Consider the following 18,565-nt stretch of genomic DNA (forward strand, 5'->3'; position numbering starts at 1 on the left):
GGGAGCATGTGTGCAAACCTAAGGAAAAAAGTGGATTGGGTGTTGGGTATATTATCTATAGAAACAATGCCATGTTGGGGAAGTGGTGGTGAAGATTTTGTGCGGAAGATGGGACGTTGTGGAAGAAAATTATTGTAAGTATATATGGTTTACAAGAGAATGGGTGGGATGCGGGTTTGGCAAGAAACGTTACGTTCAAGTGCCCTTGGAAGTTTATTTCACGAATATACCCGACTTTTCAGCAGCGCGTCTCAATTGAGGTGAGAGGAGGTAATAAGGCGAGATTTTGGGAAGATAGGTGGTGGGGGGATTTTTCTTTCAAAGAACTTTTTCCAGCTTTATTTCAGTTATCAGCAGTTCATACTTCATAATTTGCCTATTTCTCACATTGTCCATTTTGATAACGTCTCGTCTACTCAATCATGGGACTTTCATTTTAGAAGGGCAGTCAGAGATGAAGAGCTTTTTCAGTTGTCCGAGTTATTAGGTGTGTTAGAAAGAACTAGGTTGAATGAAGGGGTAGATGATTTCCGTGTGTGGAGAGAGGATTCTTCTGGTTTTTTTTCGGTCAAATCATTCTTCGAGTCTTTTTTCCTCATACTCGTTTTCCCGTTTTTCCTCTTTTCAATCAAATTTGGAAGGTTCCGGTTCCAAAAAAAATTCAGGTATTTTCATGGACAGCGACTCAGGGTAAGCTATCGACCTCGGAGATGATGCAAAAAAGTGGCCCTCAATTGCTATTTGCCCAAATTGGTGTGTGTTGTGTGTAGAAATGAAACAGAAACTCAGGATCATATGCTAATCCATTGTCCATTCACGACCGGATTGTGGGCTACAGCTTTGCAAGAACTTGGATTGGTTTGGGTGATGCCGAAGTCAACAGGGGATTTATTTTCTATGGATTTAGGACAGCTAACTGGTAAGAAGGGAAGAATTTTTTGGCAAGTCGTGGTTCATTGCATATGCTGGATAGTATGGCTGGAAAGAAATAGAAGAATTTTTTATGACTAGGAAGAAAGTAGAGAACAATGTTAGGAAAAAATCAAAATCACAGTTGCTAAGTGGATCGGCACTCATGATGACTTCAAGAATGTTTCGATATTAGATATATTGCGAGATTGGACTTTTGTGTATCATTAAAACAACCTTGGTGTTATGTACTTCATGATGTAGTGGACCACTAATCCACTGATGTAATTTGTTCTTATCATATCATTAATAAAATAACGTTTCTTTAAAAAAAAAAGATAATGATAGAGTTATTTGGTAGGAAGAAAAAACGTAAATTTAGAAAAAAAAAACTGACTCTAATACCATGTCAAAGATCATAGAATAATTTCATTTTATTATTTTCCAGTTGCTACATGACATTTATACAACATACAAATCTATTTAGAATGGAAACCCTATATCTTAATCCTAGCAATCCCCTGACTTGAAGAAATCAAATATATACACTTATATCAATAACGATACATAATATCAATTAAAGATTCACAAGATATTATTTATACAATCTTCCATCGTATTAACAATATATTCAGTTTTAACACATGACACCAGATGCCATGTCTAAGTATAGTTTTCTGTTAAAAATTGATTATAGCTTAGGAACATAATTCTTGATTCCATAAGAACTTTGATGTTTTCCTGTGGTGCACTTGTGGAAGTAATGCTTCTAACACTTGTGGAAGTAATGGTCCTAATGTTATGAATTATTCTAGTCCTGTTCGCCTTGATTCACTCGCTAAAGTTACTTTCTATGTAAATTAACTCACAATCCATATCTTCTGCAGTCAAATTCTGATCTGTACCACTGTGCCTTTCTTTACTTTTCTTTTCCCAATCCAACCGCCTTGTTAGGGTGGAGAATTTGGCAGGACACCTGCCAGGATGTATTATAAAACAAGTCACCTGGAATATGGGTGTTTTTACAGTTCATTACATGTTTAAGAATATTTTATACAATAAATTCAATAGTTTATTAATATACTTAAATTAAAGTACGTGGATAACATAATATTTTACTGGCCCAATTGCCGGCCCATTAAGCTTTTGAAAGCCAATTAGGGTTAGGACTATATTTATTAAACTAAACCTGATTGGTTCAGTTCCTTATTTTTTTTTTGAGGATATTCCTTATTTTGTTTTATTCCATCAATTCAGTGTTAAAATAAATTGTGGTTGTAAACATTTGGTGAATAAGGTATTTATAATATTGAATTGATAGAGAATGAGATAATTGATGTATGAGTAGTGCGAGGTTTGTAAGATAAATGAATAAATTTGAATAATTTATTATTAAAGATTTTTCTCATAATTCTTTATTCATAAAGTGAAAGGATATTGTTGTGAGCACACTTAAAAGAAATAAATTTATTCACTCTGATCCCTTAATAATATAATTTAGATATTTAAACTGGGTAACACCTCCACTACAAAGAGTGGGAGAAGCTATGGAGACTATTTACGGCAAAATAGAAGGTAGGTATATGTGTCTTCATTCCCATCCGACCCGAAAAGTTTGGAAACTCAATATTATCACAAAAAAAGGGTCTCTAACAAGAGGGGTTGGGGAATTTTTTGTACAGTCCGCATTCCAAGAACAGGATGCGCTTTTGTAATTTCCAAACATGATGTGTTTTTGCACTTCTAAATTGCCTGACATGAGAACAAACAATGTTTCATTTTGGTAAAAGAGTTTAGATTTGTTTTGTTTCTTTTTCATTTGTCAATTCTCTTTAAACACCATTTTTCTTTACCACAAGCATGTATAATCTCACTTGGTTAATTTCTTACTCTTGATAGGTGGTTTCTCCTGAATTTACCTTTTATGACAGCGGTAAATCATCCCTAGATGATTCCGCACTTGGCGAAAAGCTTCTACGTGCGAAAACAGATTTTAGCTTCATGTAAGTCGTGGCTTCTTTTTACTTAGTGTTTTTTCTTTATGTGGAACTTAAAAGTTTATGGTGGACAATTTCTATTGAATCGATTCACCAGTGTCTCTCTTGTTTCTTTTTTCGAATGATTTGCAATTTACTTTTTGAATTGGATATAGAATTTTATATATGTACTATATCTGTAAGGGTGTTGGTTTTGTTCTATAGAAGTTCTCTTTTACTGTGAACCTCTCCTGCAGTTAATTCTAAAATCATTGAAACCAAGAATTCTCATATGGATTCTCATCATATTCATAAAAACACAATCCGACTCAAATGAAGGTAATTTTTTGAGGTGGTCTCAATCAGTTAGGATGTACATTTGTGGGAGTAGAAAGATCGGATATCTCACTGGTGAAACCAAAGCACCTACAAAAAACATGTGTTACTCATAAATCTGTGACTGGTTGCCAAGATCAGAATACATCCGATAGATATTATCCCAAAGCTCTTTGGCAGTGGGTAGATAGTGTGACGAGATATTTCAATATCCTGAAAGGCATAATATGGCAAGACTTGGATTTGTTCATCAACGATTTTGAATGGAAAAGTGTTGAAGATTATAACCAGCATCGAAAGATGGTGGAGAATAACAAGATTTATAATTTTTTGGTAGGATTGAATGTTGAATTTGATGAAGGGACAGCTTCTTCCATCAATTGGAGAAGTATTTTCTGAAGTACGACTCCAGGAAAGTCATCGGAATGTCATGCTGGGCAAAAAGGGGACTGGTGGATCCCTTGAGAACTCTGCACTAACTGTTGCTGATGCTAATGCTGCTTGGTCACATGGTAATCAGTGGAAAACTGAAGAAAAACTTGAGTTTGGTGTGATTACTGTAATAAACCATGCCACACTCGAGATACTTGCTGGAAACTTCATGGGAAACCAGCAAATTTAAAGGGGCAGCAAACCTGGCGAAAAAAACAGCTTTAGGACTCCTTTAGCAAATGAAGCTCAGGCCAGTTTCTTGGCTAGAAGTAATGCAGAGGCTGAGTTTCAATCTCTTGTGCTAGGTGTTTGTGAGATAATATGGATCAAGAGATTATTGGAAAAATTGAGAGTCTCTCACTCGTTGCTTATGAAAGTATATTGCGACAATAAAGCAGCCATATCCATTGCCCATAATCCATTTTTTCATGATAGAACGAAGTGTGTTGGAATAGATATGCATTTCATCAAGGAAAAACTGGATAATGGTCTGATTTGTATGCCCTGCATTCCAACTACTGAACAGGTCGCAAATATACTCACTAGAGGATTATCATCAAAACAATTAGGGTACTTGATTGGCAAGCTGGCCATGGAAGACATTCAAACTAGCTTGAGGGGATTGTTGGAAAGTGCTGAAAATAAAACCAATCAGCCAAGATATTGTCATGATTTTAGGAATATTAAAGATGTACAAATCTTTAGCTTTTAGGAAACTTAATTAACCGTAATTAGCTTAATTTTAGTTTTTTTGCTTTTTAGTTCCTTTGCATTTCGTTAAGTACAGGGCATGTACACTTTTCTATTATGAACAAGAAATATACAATATTCTTTTACTATTCCATTATGAAAAGTTGACGTACTAACATGTAATATTAGTGCACATGAAGCATGAATTAATTGTGGAAATGCTACTTATTATCACACAAGATGAGCACTTGTAAGCGCCAATCTATAATGAAGTGAATAAATAATATATGACTAAGTAGCTAGTATTAATTGTGGGTGGTGGTCTATTTTGATGACTGACATGTAGCATCAGTTAAATTTACCATACAACCTATTTGACCAAATGTTCCATGGGGTGGTCAATTTGGGATATCAATGCTAGGGGTAGTAGATTAAATGAAGAGTATGATACTTGTGCTCTGGAGAACATAAACAATTTATTGGAGGGAGTAGTTCCTGTTATGAACCCAAGCCACCCAAGCCCAATGGGCCCAAGCCTAGTGGGCACAGTTAATAAAGAAAATAAAAAGCCTAAGATTATATTTGTATATTCTAGAAAAAAGGGAGAAAACACGTGAGGGAGGATATAACATGTAAGCAGGTGGGTAGTTAGTGATAATGCATTGATATTTGTTTTCTTGTTGAGGGAGTTACTAGCTTATCTTGCTAGGAAGAAATCTTGAGGGTGTACAGAGCTTATAAACTTTGGGATTCACTTCTTAATTGAACATAATCTACATTTTTGTTCGATTATTCTTCATCATATGTTGAATAGAGTTACATTCTTGCAAGACGTAACAGTTCCACATTGATTTTTTTTAATAATATTTACCCAAGGTAGCTGAAACTAATGATATTTCCATGCTTTAGTTTGAGGTAAGTGTTGGTGGAGATATAATTCTAGCACAAAGATGTATGGTCCTAAAGTTGTTAAGACACTTAGAGTCTTGCTGATAATGTTAGGGTTTCATATTTGTTTTTTGTTATGGATTTAAATATCTCTGCCTGTAAAGATTCTTTCTCTGTGGTCAATCTGTCAAGTAAATTCCACAAGTAAATATCAATCACATTTTAAGAAACAGTCCTCTGGATTTCCACTTTTTCATCATCATTGTGATAGTTATCATTCATTTGTGTTCAATAGGTATGCATCTAAAGAAGATGATCGATGGATAAGATGTCTTTTCAAGGATCTGACTGTGGAGGCTGGTTCAGGTCTTGTTGTTCTCGATCCGGTGGATATTTCTGGCGGATATACCTCTGTTAAAGATAAAACGAACATATCACTCATGTCTACAGATATATATGCACATCTTTCACTGGGTGTTATTTCCCTTTTGCTTAATCTGCAAACTCAGTTATCTACAACAATGCTATTTGGAAATGCTGACCCCCTGTCCCCATGTTCGAATTTTGATCGAATCTGGGTGTCACCTAAAGGTATTTGTTATCTTCTATAGTTTCATTAATTTGGTAACCCCACAAATAAATGGACATTGTTTATATTCTGATTCCGGCTCCTCTATTAATAGAGTTCAATTAAACTTTGGCAATCTGTGTACTAATTTGTTTGTAGAAAATGGGCGTCTTAGCAATTTCACATTTTGGAGGCCTAGAGCTCCATCCAACTATGTTGTTCTGGGAGATTGTGTGACATCAAGGTAACTGTAGAATACTAATGCATTGTTACCTCTGACTTCATTAGCTCACGATTTCTTATTGGAAACGTATTAAAACAATTTATTGCATTGTTCTTCCTTGTGCTCTTTAGTGTAACTTATTAAACCAAAGTGATGGATATTTTAGTCTCTGTTTATGATTCTTCTGATGTTGGGTAGCAGGATGGACTTTCAGCTGCATAATAAAGATTCTTTTTCATTTGCAAGTGTTTTTCTTTGACATATTACTTGTGGGTATTGCTTTTCTCTTTAGATATGCTAATTTATGCACTGATAGGTTTATATTCATGCATTTTCAGGCCAAATCCTCCTTCACAGTCAGTCTTCTCTGTGAGCAATACATATGGTCGAGTAAGGAAGCCCCTTGGTTTTAAGCTCATTGGGTTCTTTTCTTGCATTGGAGGACGAGAGAACAAAGGAGACTCTTCAAACATTGACAGTGATTGTTCTCTTTGGCTTCCCATTGCACCTCCTGGCTACTTGGCACTAGGGTGTGTTGCTCATATAGGAAGTCAACCACCTCCAAATCACATTGTTCACTGTCTTCGTTCTGATTTGGTGACGTCTGCCATGTATTTAGAGTGTATACTCAATACTTCTAGTAATCTTTCATTTGAATATGGATTTAGTATATGGCGTTTGGACAACTGCATAGGATCATTTTATGCGCAGCCATCTGTTGACTACCCTTCCAAAGAGTGTTGCTTTGACCTAAATCATATTCTTCTTTTGAACTCAAGCCAGCGTCAATCTTTATCAAGTCAATCCGTTTTGGGTATGAGTACTGAACTGAAAAATGAATGCCCTGAGACTAGTAATGAGAGTGCAACATCTTCTGGTTGGGATGTTTTAAGGTCGATTTCTAAAGCAACCTCATGTTGTATGTCAATCCCAAGCTTTGAGAGAATCTGGTGGGACAGAGGTGGTGATCTTCGCCGGTCATTTTCAATATGGAGACCCATACCTCGTTCTGGATATGCTGTCTTGGGTGACTGCATTACAGATGGGTTGGAATCTTCCCTGGTTTCTTGTTTGTGTAATTTTTTTTTAATAAATGTTTTGTACTGTTTTATTGCTATTTTTCATCGTGTAACTTGTCCTAATTTTTTTGCAGCATGGAACCTCCTCCAGTGGGTATCATTTTCAAGGCTAATGACCCTGAAATTTCTGCGAAACCTGTCCAATTTACAAAAGTTGCACATATTGGGAAGAAAGGTCTGGAAGAAGCTTTTTTCTGGTATCCCATCGCCCCCCCTGGTTACGCTTCCTTGGGATGCGTAGTAACCCGACAAGATGAAGCACCTTGCCTGGAATCTTTTTGCTGCCCAAGGATGGATTTAGTTAGCCAAGCTAACATTGCTGAGATACCAATCTCAAGATCTTCAAATTTGAAATCATCTCAGTGCTGGAGTATTTGGAAAGTTGAGAATCAGGTCAAATTAATAGTAGGCGTTAAATTTGATTATTTGTCACAGAATTTTTGGTCACCTTGTATTTCTATAGATGAGTATCAAGTTTATTTAAACTTTACTTCCTTGACCTTTCAGCATACTTCCTTGTTTATTTAGGCATGTACATTCCTTGCTCGTTCAGACCTTAAAAAGCCATCAAGCAGACTAGCATTTTCTATTGGAGACTTAGTGAAGCCAAAAACAAGGGACAACATAGCAGCAGAGATGAAATTAAGATGCTTTTCTCTGACGGTTTTGGACAGCTTGGGTGGAATGGTTAACACCTTATTGGAAAATATTCCCCTCCACTATGACGAATACTTTTTATTGTTGATTTTATGTTTATATTTTCCTTGTTTCCTTTACAGATGACTCCACTTTTTGATGCAACAATTACGAACATCAAGTTAGCAACACATGGTCGACTTGAGGCATTGAACGCTGTGTTGATTTCTTCTTTTGCAGCATCAACGTTTAATATTCATTTAGAATCTTGGGAACCACTTATTGAGCCTTTTGATGGGATACTCAAGTAAGAAATTTAGGTCTCCGCCACTTTTAATATTTCTTATGATATAGTTGACATTATGATTGATTTAACTCTTTTCCCGTTGGAAGGCTTGAAACATATGATACCAATTTACCCCAAATGTCAAGAGTAGGTAAACAAATGCGAATTGCCGCCACCAGTATTCTGAATATAAATCTGAGTGCAGCGAACATGGATACCGTAGCACAAGCCATGGATTCATGGAATAAGCTCAGGGAACTTGAAGAGAAAGCTTTCATGCTAATGCAGGTTAAAGAGAATCTTTATCTTTTCTATAAACGCGCTCCAGATTCTTATCTTGTTTTGTTCATCCTCACAACTTATAAGTTTCCACAGGAAGCTACAAGTCCTGATGCACCTGACAAAAAATCTACTCACCTGGCATTGGATGAAGATGATTTTCAGACTGTGATAGTGGAAAATAATCTTGGGTGTGATATATACCTGAAAAAAAATGAGCATAATTTTGATACTGTCAGCTTGCTGCCTCATGGTGATTGTATCTCCTTGAGGGTCCCACCTCCAAGGTATTCTGACAGGTTAAATGTTGCGGATGAATCAAGGGAACCTCGATGTTATGTTGGAATTCATATTGTTGAAGCAAAGGTTATTATCCATTTTTCTAATTTGTCCATTTTTATCACTGTTTCACTTCAGGGAACTGTAAAATACTGTTTAATTTTTCTTTTTTTTTCCTATGTACCATGTAGGGTTTACCTCTTGTCGATGATGGAAATAGTCACAAATTTTTCTGTGCCTTGCGATTGCTTGTCGAGAATCAGGATGCAAATCAGCAAAAGCTTTTTCCTCAAAGTGCGAGAACAAGATGTGTTAAGCCATCAACTTCTAGGGCGAACGATTTGGATGAAGGCACAGCTAAATGGAATGAACTCTTCATTTTTGAAGTTCCTCGGAAGGTATGCAATGCTGAAAACCCTGCCACTAACTTCCACTCCTGAAAGAAATTATAGAAACCAAACATTCCAACGTGCACTCAGTAACTGAAAAATGAAGAAAGAAGGCTGCAGTTTGTGAATGGGGGATATCCATCAATTGAAATGGGAGGGTAATATATATAGAACATATGCATATGTAAACAGATAAATAAGTAATCTCGTTATATCTATGCAAGCAAAACAAGGGTTTTAACATGTAACAGTAACAACAGGCCCAATCTTTGTTAATAACCAAATATAATCTATATATAATATATAAAAGGAAAAAAATACAAATAATAACACAACATATTTATTGGAATGATTTTCTCCTAATGACTTAATTATTGGGATTTTAGGTGGATTTCTCACACTTCCTGTGAAGTTGGTGAATGAATGTCGTGCATTCCCATCTGACTAACATTGGACTCAATTTCCATCTTCAATAATTCCAATTTTGTCCTAATTACATAATTATGGGGATTTGAAGTCGATTTCCCATACTCTCTTTGAAGTTGGTGAATGAATTTTGTACATTCCCATCTTGCTAACATTTGACTCAATTTCAATCTTCAATAAAGTAGACTTGCTATCACTATGAAGTTTCATGGGCCCACAGGATCTGATATCCTTGAAAAATCTTTCTACCCAAATTGATTCACACATCCATTCAGGAATAGCTCTGTATTTAGCGTCAACACTACTTTTCCAAGCTACACTTTGCTCATACTTTTCTGTGTGACTATATTTCTCTTGACTTTCTAGTAGTAGCCAGTAGTTGACATTGTATTTTCTGCATCCAAAATCCTTCGACATATTTGTTTTAAGTCCTCATAAACAACAGATTTCTACCAGAGAACCTTTTATGTATCAAAGAATTTAATGTACCGCTCCTAAGTGCTTTTATTTAGAGAATGCATAAAGAGCTCAACAACAATCACATATATGTGATATCAGGCTTAATAAGTGACAAGTAAATCAACTTGCCCGATGGACTTTCTAATACATTTCTCCGTCCACCGGAGGGTCATCCTCTTTGATCTTCTGCATCTAATTTCTTTCTAGTTGAGTATACACCAACCTACTCATCTTATATTGTTCAATTCTCCCATTTGATTTATATTTGACGGTAAATATCCATCGACAACCATTTTGAGTTTGAAGATTAGTATTCTCAATAATAACAAAGAGTACCAAATGTGACCTTGAACTCTGTTCATTCATAAGAGTTCCAGTCGTATGACGTTCAGATCTTCTCTGGATCTAGAAAGATATTTACAATTCATGGATCCAAGAGCAATCATGGACTCACACCATGAGCTATATCTGAACTCCTTAATATTATGAAGCCGGATGATGACAAGTTTACATTTACGTTGAAGGCGTATATGGTTGAACTATATCAAGATGCTTTGATAGATCTTCTACAGCCAAAGAATGCTAAGTGCTTGAAATTGGACTTAAAGAAAGACTCAAAGAAAATGGTTGCTGTAGAAAATATGACAGGTGTACCCATTTGAACATATGATGAATTAAGAAGTATTATTGAGAGAGGATTTGAACGACATCATATGACTGAGACTCTTGTTAATGAACATAGTTCAAGGTCACATTTGGTTGTCTGTACTATTACTGAGAGCACTAATCTTCAAACTCAATATGGTAAAATGATCCCTACAAAATATGGGATATTCGATATATAACTAAATAATCTGCAAGATTAAATCAAATCACATAATATCAACACAATCTCACAGATTCAAATAGAGTTCAACTTGGTTACCAGTGCTGATGATTCTCATAATCAATTCCATATTTGTGGGCATAACCCTAGCCACTAACCTCACTGAATTGAACATTAAGGTAAATATGCCCGTGCACCAACTAATTTCTTATGTCCACCCATTTCGACCTTATGACATGTATCATTGTTTTCCAATACTTGCATTTCGTTCATAACTGTAGCTCAGTGCACGGGATCCTTTAAGGCTCCAATTGATTTTGGTCACAACTTCTGATAAGATAATTTTTTCTGCAAGCAACGGAAATGTTCAAATCTACTATTATATCAGTATCATTTTGTATCTTGTATGGTGAGGATCTCTTATAATTGGTTTTACATCAAAACTCTAGGTCTCCTTTATATTATCGTTACAGACCTCAAATCCTCTGCCGCACAAAGTACACTATATTTCCTACACCAATTGAATTTTGACTCAGGTCAAAATTTATTATAATTAGTTATTTACTTAGCCTTTAAAATTTTGTTAATTTTTAGGGATTGTAAAATATTTATTCCATTCTCTAATCATGGAAAAGTTTATTCAACATATTCTTTTTATATATATATTTTTTGATATATTTTTCATCAAAAGTTAGTTTTTTTTAAAACATGTATTGGACTATGTTGAATAAATATATTTTAAAGATAACATATTTCTTTATAATCTTTATGGGACTGTTTACAGATTATTAAATGAATAATAATTTAATATTAAGTTAAAAACTAATCTTGTTCAATATGTATAAATTAAAAGTTTAATTATTACTTTCATTTAAAAAATATTAGAATAAATTTTTGAAACAAAATAATGAAGGGATGTTTATGAAGGGATGTTTCTGTATACATCTTTTTTAAAAACTGTTTTTTAAGGGTTTAAAACTTTAACATATTCAACATAAACCTTTTGAAATTTTTTAAAAGACTACCTTTTGATAACAAAAATATATTGAATAAATAAATTTAAAAATAACATAAATATTTAAATCTTTTGTAACTACTTTCACGTAATTAAACACATGAGTAATTTTTCACACGATCTTAAGGATTTTCTTGATAAAGTTTCATTAGCATTTTGATTCCAAGAATATCAGAATAAAATAATTTGAACAAAATAATATAGGAACCCTTCATTAGATATATTTTTATAGAAAATTTAACATAAAAGTTTTCAAGTTTTAAAAAACTAGCTTTTGATTAAAAAAACGAAAATGTTGAATAAATATATTTTAAATATTAACATAAATATTAAATCTTTATGGGTCTATTTTCAAATTATTAAACAATTAATGTAATCTTAGTTAATCTATAAACATATTCGATATATAAAACATTTTTTATCATTTGATTCCAGAAATGCTAAAATAATTTTTTTAACCAAAGAAATGAAGGGACTTTGTTGGAGAATGAAAACCAATATTCACAATTCCTACAAATTAGCAAAATTTTAAAGGCCAGATAAATAATTAATTAGATAAAAGAATTGGCCTGTTTTGTTGCAGTGCTCTAGGATAGGACATTGGAAATATATTTTGAGACTCAAAAGAATGTGACACCTATAGAAACACATGGAAATAATAAAGATTGCTTTTTGAGTAGGAAAGTAAATACAGTTGAAGTCTTTTAAATCAAGTTTCTATGGGTAGGAGTGGTACTATGAATGAACACGGTGCAACCAAATATTGGTGTGTAGTATGTTTAGGTTCGGAAGGTATTTATGTATGGAGTTGGGAGGAGTTCCGAACCCCAAAATTTTTTAGGGAAGTTGGTTTATAGGTAGGTTGTATTGAGGATTGATTCACCACAATAAACATTTGGTACATGACTTGTGATCGTAAGGGATCAGGCAACTTCAAGAAGACGTCAGTTTCTTCATTGATCTGCTTCGTTTTGTTGACGTGTGTTTGTACACGAAATTTTATGAAATACCCAATTTTACAAGATAATCCTTAAGCTCGTGTGCAAATTCTTCCTCCCATTATAAATTATTTGCACGTCCTTATTGCAGGGAGTGGCTAAATTGGAAGTGGAAGTGACAAACCTTGCTGCAAAAGCCGGAAAAGGTGCTAACACTGCTCTTACCCCCGCCCCTCCCCTCCCACATGCACACTCACACAGAGTACCGGGTTCACTTTGATCATTTGCTTTCAGCATTTAAAGGTGCATTCACAACATAGTACCGACGTCAACATATTGTTGCATGTATGTATAGTGCAAAAGGGCCCAAGCCTCTACGTGTTGAAATCTTGTGTTTTATGTTTTCTAATATTTATAATTGTTTTCTTTTTTGGAGCATTGAGGGAGGGGATTTTGGAGGGTTGAACCCTTGACCTTTCTTATCTGAGAAAGTTTTATACCGTTTGGTCAAATGGCCTTTGGCTGATGCTTATGATTCTAATACGGGGATAATTTGACCTGACCCACCTCTTTGCAGCATTTGGAAGATACGTGTCATTCTCATGTTTGATTTTTTTTTCTTTATTCGCTTAATTATTAGGTGAGGTTGTAGGTGCATGTTCCTTCTCCATCGAGCATGGTTCAAGCACGTTCAAAAAGATAGCTTCACTTGAAAAGCTCTATCAAACATTGGATGTGGATCCCTTGAAAAGTAGAGTATGTGTAATTAGGGATTCATTATGTCTTTTTGACTCATATGATTGAAATTTCTGTTCTTTTGATGTTATGCCGCTGATGTTATAATTTTCAGGGGCACACTGATGAAGTGCATCCTCGTGGTTGCCTATTAATTTCCACTTCTTACATCGAGAAGAGCATGGTTGCTGACTTCGAAAGTGGTCGAGGAGATGGAAAAGGTGCTGGTGCTGACGTGGGTTTCTGGGTTGCAGTTGGTCCAGAAGGTCCATGGGATGGTTTTCGCTCGTTACTTCCACTATCAGTGAATACCAAGAAATTGAAAGATGATTTTGTGGCTTTAGAAGTTTCTATGAAAAATGGCAAGAAGCATGCACTCTTCAGAAGTCTTGCGACTGTAACAAATGATTCAGACATCAAATTAAGTATCTCAACATGCCCTGTTTCGATGATTCATGACCAGGAAGCCACTTCCACATTACGCAGTAATAACTGTGTTATTGAAGAGGTTTTTGAAAATGAAAAATATCATCCGGTCTCTGGTTGGTGTAACAATGAATCTGGTTCACGAGATGCGGATCCAGGACATTGGAGTACCAGAGACTTCTCATATTCATCCAAAGTGAGTATTTCTTCAAATATTTAGAATACAATTATCTTAGTTTTAACATCTTTGAGATTTTACAATTGTACCCATTTAAATTCCTTGAAGGAATTTTTTGAACCTCCTCTCCCACCTGGATGGATGTGGGCATCATCATGGACTGTTGATAAATCTCACTTTGTTGATGCTAATGGCTGGGCTTGTGGGCCTGACTATCAAAGTGTAAAATGGCCCCCAAATTCTTCAAAATCAGGAACCAAATCAGCTCGTGATGCAGTACGTCGAAGACGCTGGACCCGCACAAGGCAAGAAGTTAATGAATGTGTTGCAAGGTCTATAACAGATAAAAATTATCTTGACACTATCATAAATCCTGGTCGCTCTACGGTTTTACCGTGGGGAAGCATGTCTAAGGATTCTACTCAATGTCTACGAATCCGTCCATGCGGTGATCATTCTCAAATTTGTTATGCTTGGGGACGTCCAGTTTCCGTGGAGAAGGATCCATTATCTGTTGATCCGGGGATACTTTCTCGTCAAAATACGTTGAAGCCAGGGAGTAAGACTCCTATTTCTCCACTTAGTTTGAATAAGTTGGAGAAGATGGATCTTCTTTGGTGTTGCCCTGGTTCTAATGGAAGGCTATTTTGGCTCACCATTGGTACAGACACATCAATTCTTCATACAGATCTTAATACCCCCGTTTATGATTGGAAAATATCCATCAGCTCTCCATTGAAGTTGGAGAACAGACTTCCGTGTGCTGCAGAATTCAAAATCTGGGAAAGAATGAAAGATGGTAAAAGCATAGAACGACATCATGGCTATGTATCATCACGTGAAACTGTACACATATATTCTGCTGATATTCGAAGTCCTATATATGTCATGTTAGTAGTTCAAGGTGGTTGGGCTATGGATAAGGTAAAATTGTCAGTTTGAGTATGTATGAGAAGTACATGCATGTTTTGTATAAAAATGTGCATGGCAATAGTTATTTCAAATAAATTTTAATTATTTAACCCTTTTTTGGCTCTTGGTGAAACAGGATCCAGTTCTCATTTTGGATCTGACAAATGGTAATCACGTTTCATCATTTTGGATGCTTCACCAGCAGAGGAAAAGGTAAAAGTCTCACATTCTTTACGTTTTCGGTCTCAAATTCTTTACGTTTTCGGATATTTCTTGTTTTTCTTTGTCTATAAGCTGTCCCTTCTTCCTCATTGCTTTTGATGTGCGAAATTAACTATAATTGGCATGAGTTGTCTTGATTCGTGAAGTCTTTATTGCCTAGAAAGTAATGGCTTCTTCAGTTCTGATCTTTGTATTTGTAATAGATTCCATAGACGGTTATGCACCATGTACCCTTGTCTGCATCTGATTCAGCCACCTCAATATCATTGGCATAATTTAATATATTTGCCCTTAAGTCATTCATGTAATGACAATATAGTAAAGTTTCAAATCATTCATGATGCTAAGGAACTGACACTAAGAAAGAGGGTGAGAGGACTGTTCATTATTGTCGAGTTGATGGCAAATTGCTATTTTCATCTTCATAACTGACTCTGTTGAAGAGATAATGCATATACTGTAGCATCATGAGGGGAAGTGCGCCTATGTTCCCAAGGTGGATTTGCCTGACTTATTAAGATATTTTCTGCCATGTGAAATAGAATGAACCTGTTGGTTGATATCTGGATCTCTTCAAATTCTGAAAAATATAGGAATCTTGATTCAAACATTATCACCCCAATGTATTCTCCCTAGGCTGCCAGACTTGTTGCAATGGCAATTAAGATCAACCTAAGGGTGGTTCATTTCAACCCTTGTGCCGCAAAATTTATCCTTGTATACTGATTAAGAAAAGGGGCTATGCTCTCGCATTGACAATTGTTAATTTGCTTGACCGATTTTATTTTGTTTTATTTCTTTATGATGCCTTTAAATCATGATGCCTTTAACTCAGGAGGTTAAGGGTCAGTGTTGAGCGTGACATGGGAGGAACTGCAGCTGCTCCAAAAACCATTAGGTTTTTTGTTCCCTACTGGATAAATAATGATTCCTTCCTGCCATTGGCATATAAAGTTGTGGAAATTGAACCACTGGATACCAACTCTGTGGATTCTCTTCTAGTCTCCAAAGCAGTGAAATCTGCAAAATCAGCCTCGAAATATCCTTCTACTCCATTAGTTGGAGGACAGGTTGGTGGGAGGAAAAACATTCAAGTACTTGAAGCTATTGAAGATACTAGTCCAATACCTAGTATGCTTTCTCCACAAGACTATATTGGCCGTGGTGGTGTGATGCTATTTTCTTCACGTAATGATGCGTATCTGTCCCCCAGGGTGGGCATTGCTGTTGCTATTCAAGGTTCTGAACATTTCAGTCCTGGAGTATCACTTCTTGAGCTGGAGAAAAAGGTAATATGGAGAGTTTAATACATTGTGTATGATGATGTAAGACTTTCACGTTATGTATATGAGACTTACAATTTTGAATATGCCTGAACTTGACTTCTCTTCAGCAACGAGTTGATGTTGTAGCTTTCAATTCGGATGGAACTTATTATAAGCTTTCGGCTGTGCTACACATGACTTCAGATAGAACAAAGGTATTCACTGAAGTTTTGTGATTGCAGTTTCACTTGTTTTATAAATTTCTATCTTTAATCTTTCATTCTACTGATTCTTTCCTATGTAATATCTGACTAGCATAATTCATTTCAAGAATGAATATGGGATATGAGCAGAAGAGTCTGAAAATCACCTATAGTAGCCTAGGTATAGGGTAAGTTGCAGCATAGAGATAAATTGGTTAGCTAAAATGTGAAGTTTACAAATACCACTTGTTTGTGCATATGTTTGTGTGTACCTGGGTTTCTATTAAGCGGAGGGGAGTATAGATTTCAGATAATCACTTGGGTTGGTTTAATGCGAGGGAATTTTACCTGTATCTCTATAAATAAGGGAAAAGTACATCTATTGCTCTTGACAACATGAAAAATAGCAATTTTCAAGGTTATAGTTTCTCTTTAAGCATGTTAGTTTTTGTCGGAAGTTGATAAAGTGTTGCTTTTGCTGGTAAAAGATTTTCATATTGTGTAAAAGATTGTCATATTGTTCCTCTCTGTCAGTTGCCTTTCTCACGTTCAGAATATAAGCTACTGAAATCTTCGACCAAGGAGATGTGGGATCATTATTTCTTATTCTTTTGCCGTCTTAGTATGGGAAAGAAATTTCCAATATCTTGAGTGGTTTTGACGTGAAATGAATTCTATCATGTAAATGGATGACTGAATCAGCCCACATGTATCTGTAGGTTGTGCATTTTCAACCACAAACAATGTTCATTAACAGAGCTGGCTCTAGCATATGCGTGCGACAGTGTGACACTCAAATGATGGAATGGCTTCATCCAGCTGATCCTCCCAAACGTTTTGGATGGCAGTCTGGAAAAGCTGAGTTGCTTAAGGTTTGTGTTATAAGTTCACCCATTTTCCAAGGATGCATATATTTTCTGAAAAGATTTGTGACTTTCTTTATCCATCTTATGTGCCCGACTTAAGTTGCAAATGGATGGGTACCAATGGAGCGCACCATTCACAATAGGTACAGAAGGTTTTATGTCTATTTGCTTGAGGCATGAATCAGGAAGTGATCAAATGCATATTTCAGTTGAAGTAAGAGGTGGAACTAAAACCTCTCGCTATGAAGTTATATTCCGTCCCAAATCTGTTTCGAGTCCCTACAGGTGATTGTAGAATCATGCTCTCTTATATGATTTTCTTTTCCTTGGCAATTGGTCAACTATTCTCACCTTGGTATGGAAATCTAACATAGAGAATGTAATAATAATATGTGATGATTTGTTAGAGAAGCAACACGTTATCATAATGACTTTTGTTATTGCTTTCTTTTGTCCTTGTCTAGTTCACCCTTGTCACTATTTGATTCTTTCATATGATAGCTTACAAAATTGTTTTATACAAAAGTGAACTCTGCTTCAATTGCACAAACTCTCTTGATATATGTTCTCTCTCTAGATCTCTCTATACGTGTGTGTGTGTGTGTGTGTGTGTGTATTATATAGCACGCAGTTCTACAGATTGTTTCTCCGTCTTCTTTCTCCCTCTTTGGTCTGCTAATAATTTGTCATTACCTTTTCAAAACTAGGGAGGCATGTTAGCCTTGCCCTTATACTTCTCTTGACTTTTCTTGATTTTGCCAGAACCTAGAAGTACTTGAGGCAATAAAAGTTGTCACATGTTACTAAGATGTTCCAAAATATGAAATATCTACATGAGTGTAGGATAGTTGTGATTTTGATTATATAAGCTTAGAAATCTTCTACTGAATTGGCAGACTGATAGTTGAGATTGTCACCCATGCTATGTGTCAAAAATCGTCACTAGCTTTGATGAGTGAATATTTTATTTCTTACGAAGTTGGTCACGTGGTCTTAGAAAGAATATAAATCACTAGCTAAGAATGAGTGACTGTTTTGTCCTCTGAAGGTGATCATGGTTGGCTAAGATTTCTGATTTATATTTTCAAAAGCCCTTTTTTGTGTACTAGCTTTCACTTCTCTTT

At 35.5% G+C, this 18,565-nt stretch overlaps 1 protein-coding gene across 1 annotated transcript in view; it reads left to right on the forward strand.

Annotated features, from left to right (window-relative positions):
• Positions 1 to 18,565, forward strand: part of LOC140980460 (uncharacterized) — a 95,742-nt gene that overhangs the window by 68,059 nt on the left and 9,118 nt on the right. The window contains exons 36-54 of the mRNA XM_073446276.1: positions 2,809 to 2,912; positions 5,527 to 5,822; positions 5,959 to 6,043; positions 6,361 to 7,068; positions 7,176 to 7,494; positions 7,630 to 7,788; positions 7,881 to 8,044; positions 8,131 to 8,311; positions 8,399 to 8,668; positions 8,773 to 8,979; positions 12,786 to 12,840; positions 13,275 to 13,390; positions 13,485 to 13,991; positions 14,082 to 14,897; positions 15,022 to 15,098; positions 15,943 to 16,396; positions 16,501 to 16,587; positions 17,295 to 17,447; positions 17,542 to 17,726. Coding sequence (XP_073302377.1) covers positions 2,809 to 2,912; positions 5,527 to 5,822; positions 5,959 to 6,043; positions 6,361 to 7,068; positions 7,176 to 7,494; positions 7,630 to 7,788; positions 7,881 to 8,044; positions 8,131 to 8,311; positions 8,399 to 8,668; positions 8,773 to 8,979; positions 12,786 to 12,840; positions 13,275 to 13,390; positions 13,485 to 13,991; positions 14,082 to 14,897; positions 15,022 to 15,098; positions 15,943 to 16,396; positions 16,501 to 16,587; positions 17,295 to 17,447; positions 17,542 to 17,726 — 4,943 coding nt within the window. The remainder of the gene's footprint in view (positions 1 to 2,808; positions 2,913 to 5,526; positions 5,823 to 5,958; positions 6,044 to 6,360; positions 7,069 to 7,175; positions 7,495 to 7,629; positions 7,789 to 7,880; positions 8,045 to 8,130; positions 8,312 to 8,398; positions 8,669 to 8,772; positions 8,980 to 12,785; positions 12,841 to 13,274; positions 13,391 to 13,484; positions 13,992 to 14,081; positions 14,898 to 15,021; positions 15,099 to 15,942; positions 16,397 to 16,500; positions 16,588 to 17,294; positions 17,448 to 17,541; positions 17,727 to 18,565) is intronic.

Source organism: Primulina huaijiensis, chromosome 7 (assembly GCF_012295235.1).
Source record: "Primulina huaijiensis isolate GDHJ02 chromosome 7, ASM1229523v2, whole genome shotgun sequence".
In the NCBI taxonomy this organism is placed as follows: domain Eukaryota; kingdom Viridiplantae; phylum Streptophyta; class Magnoliopsida; order Lamiales; family Gesneriaceae; genus Primulina; species Primulina huaijiensis.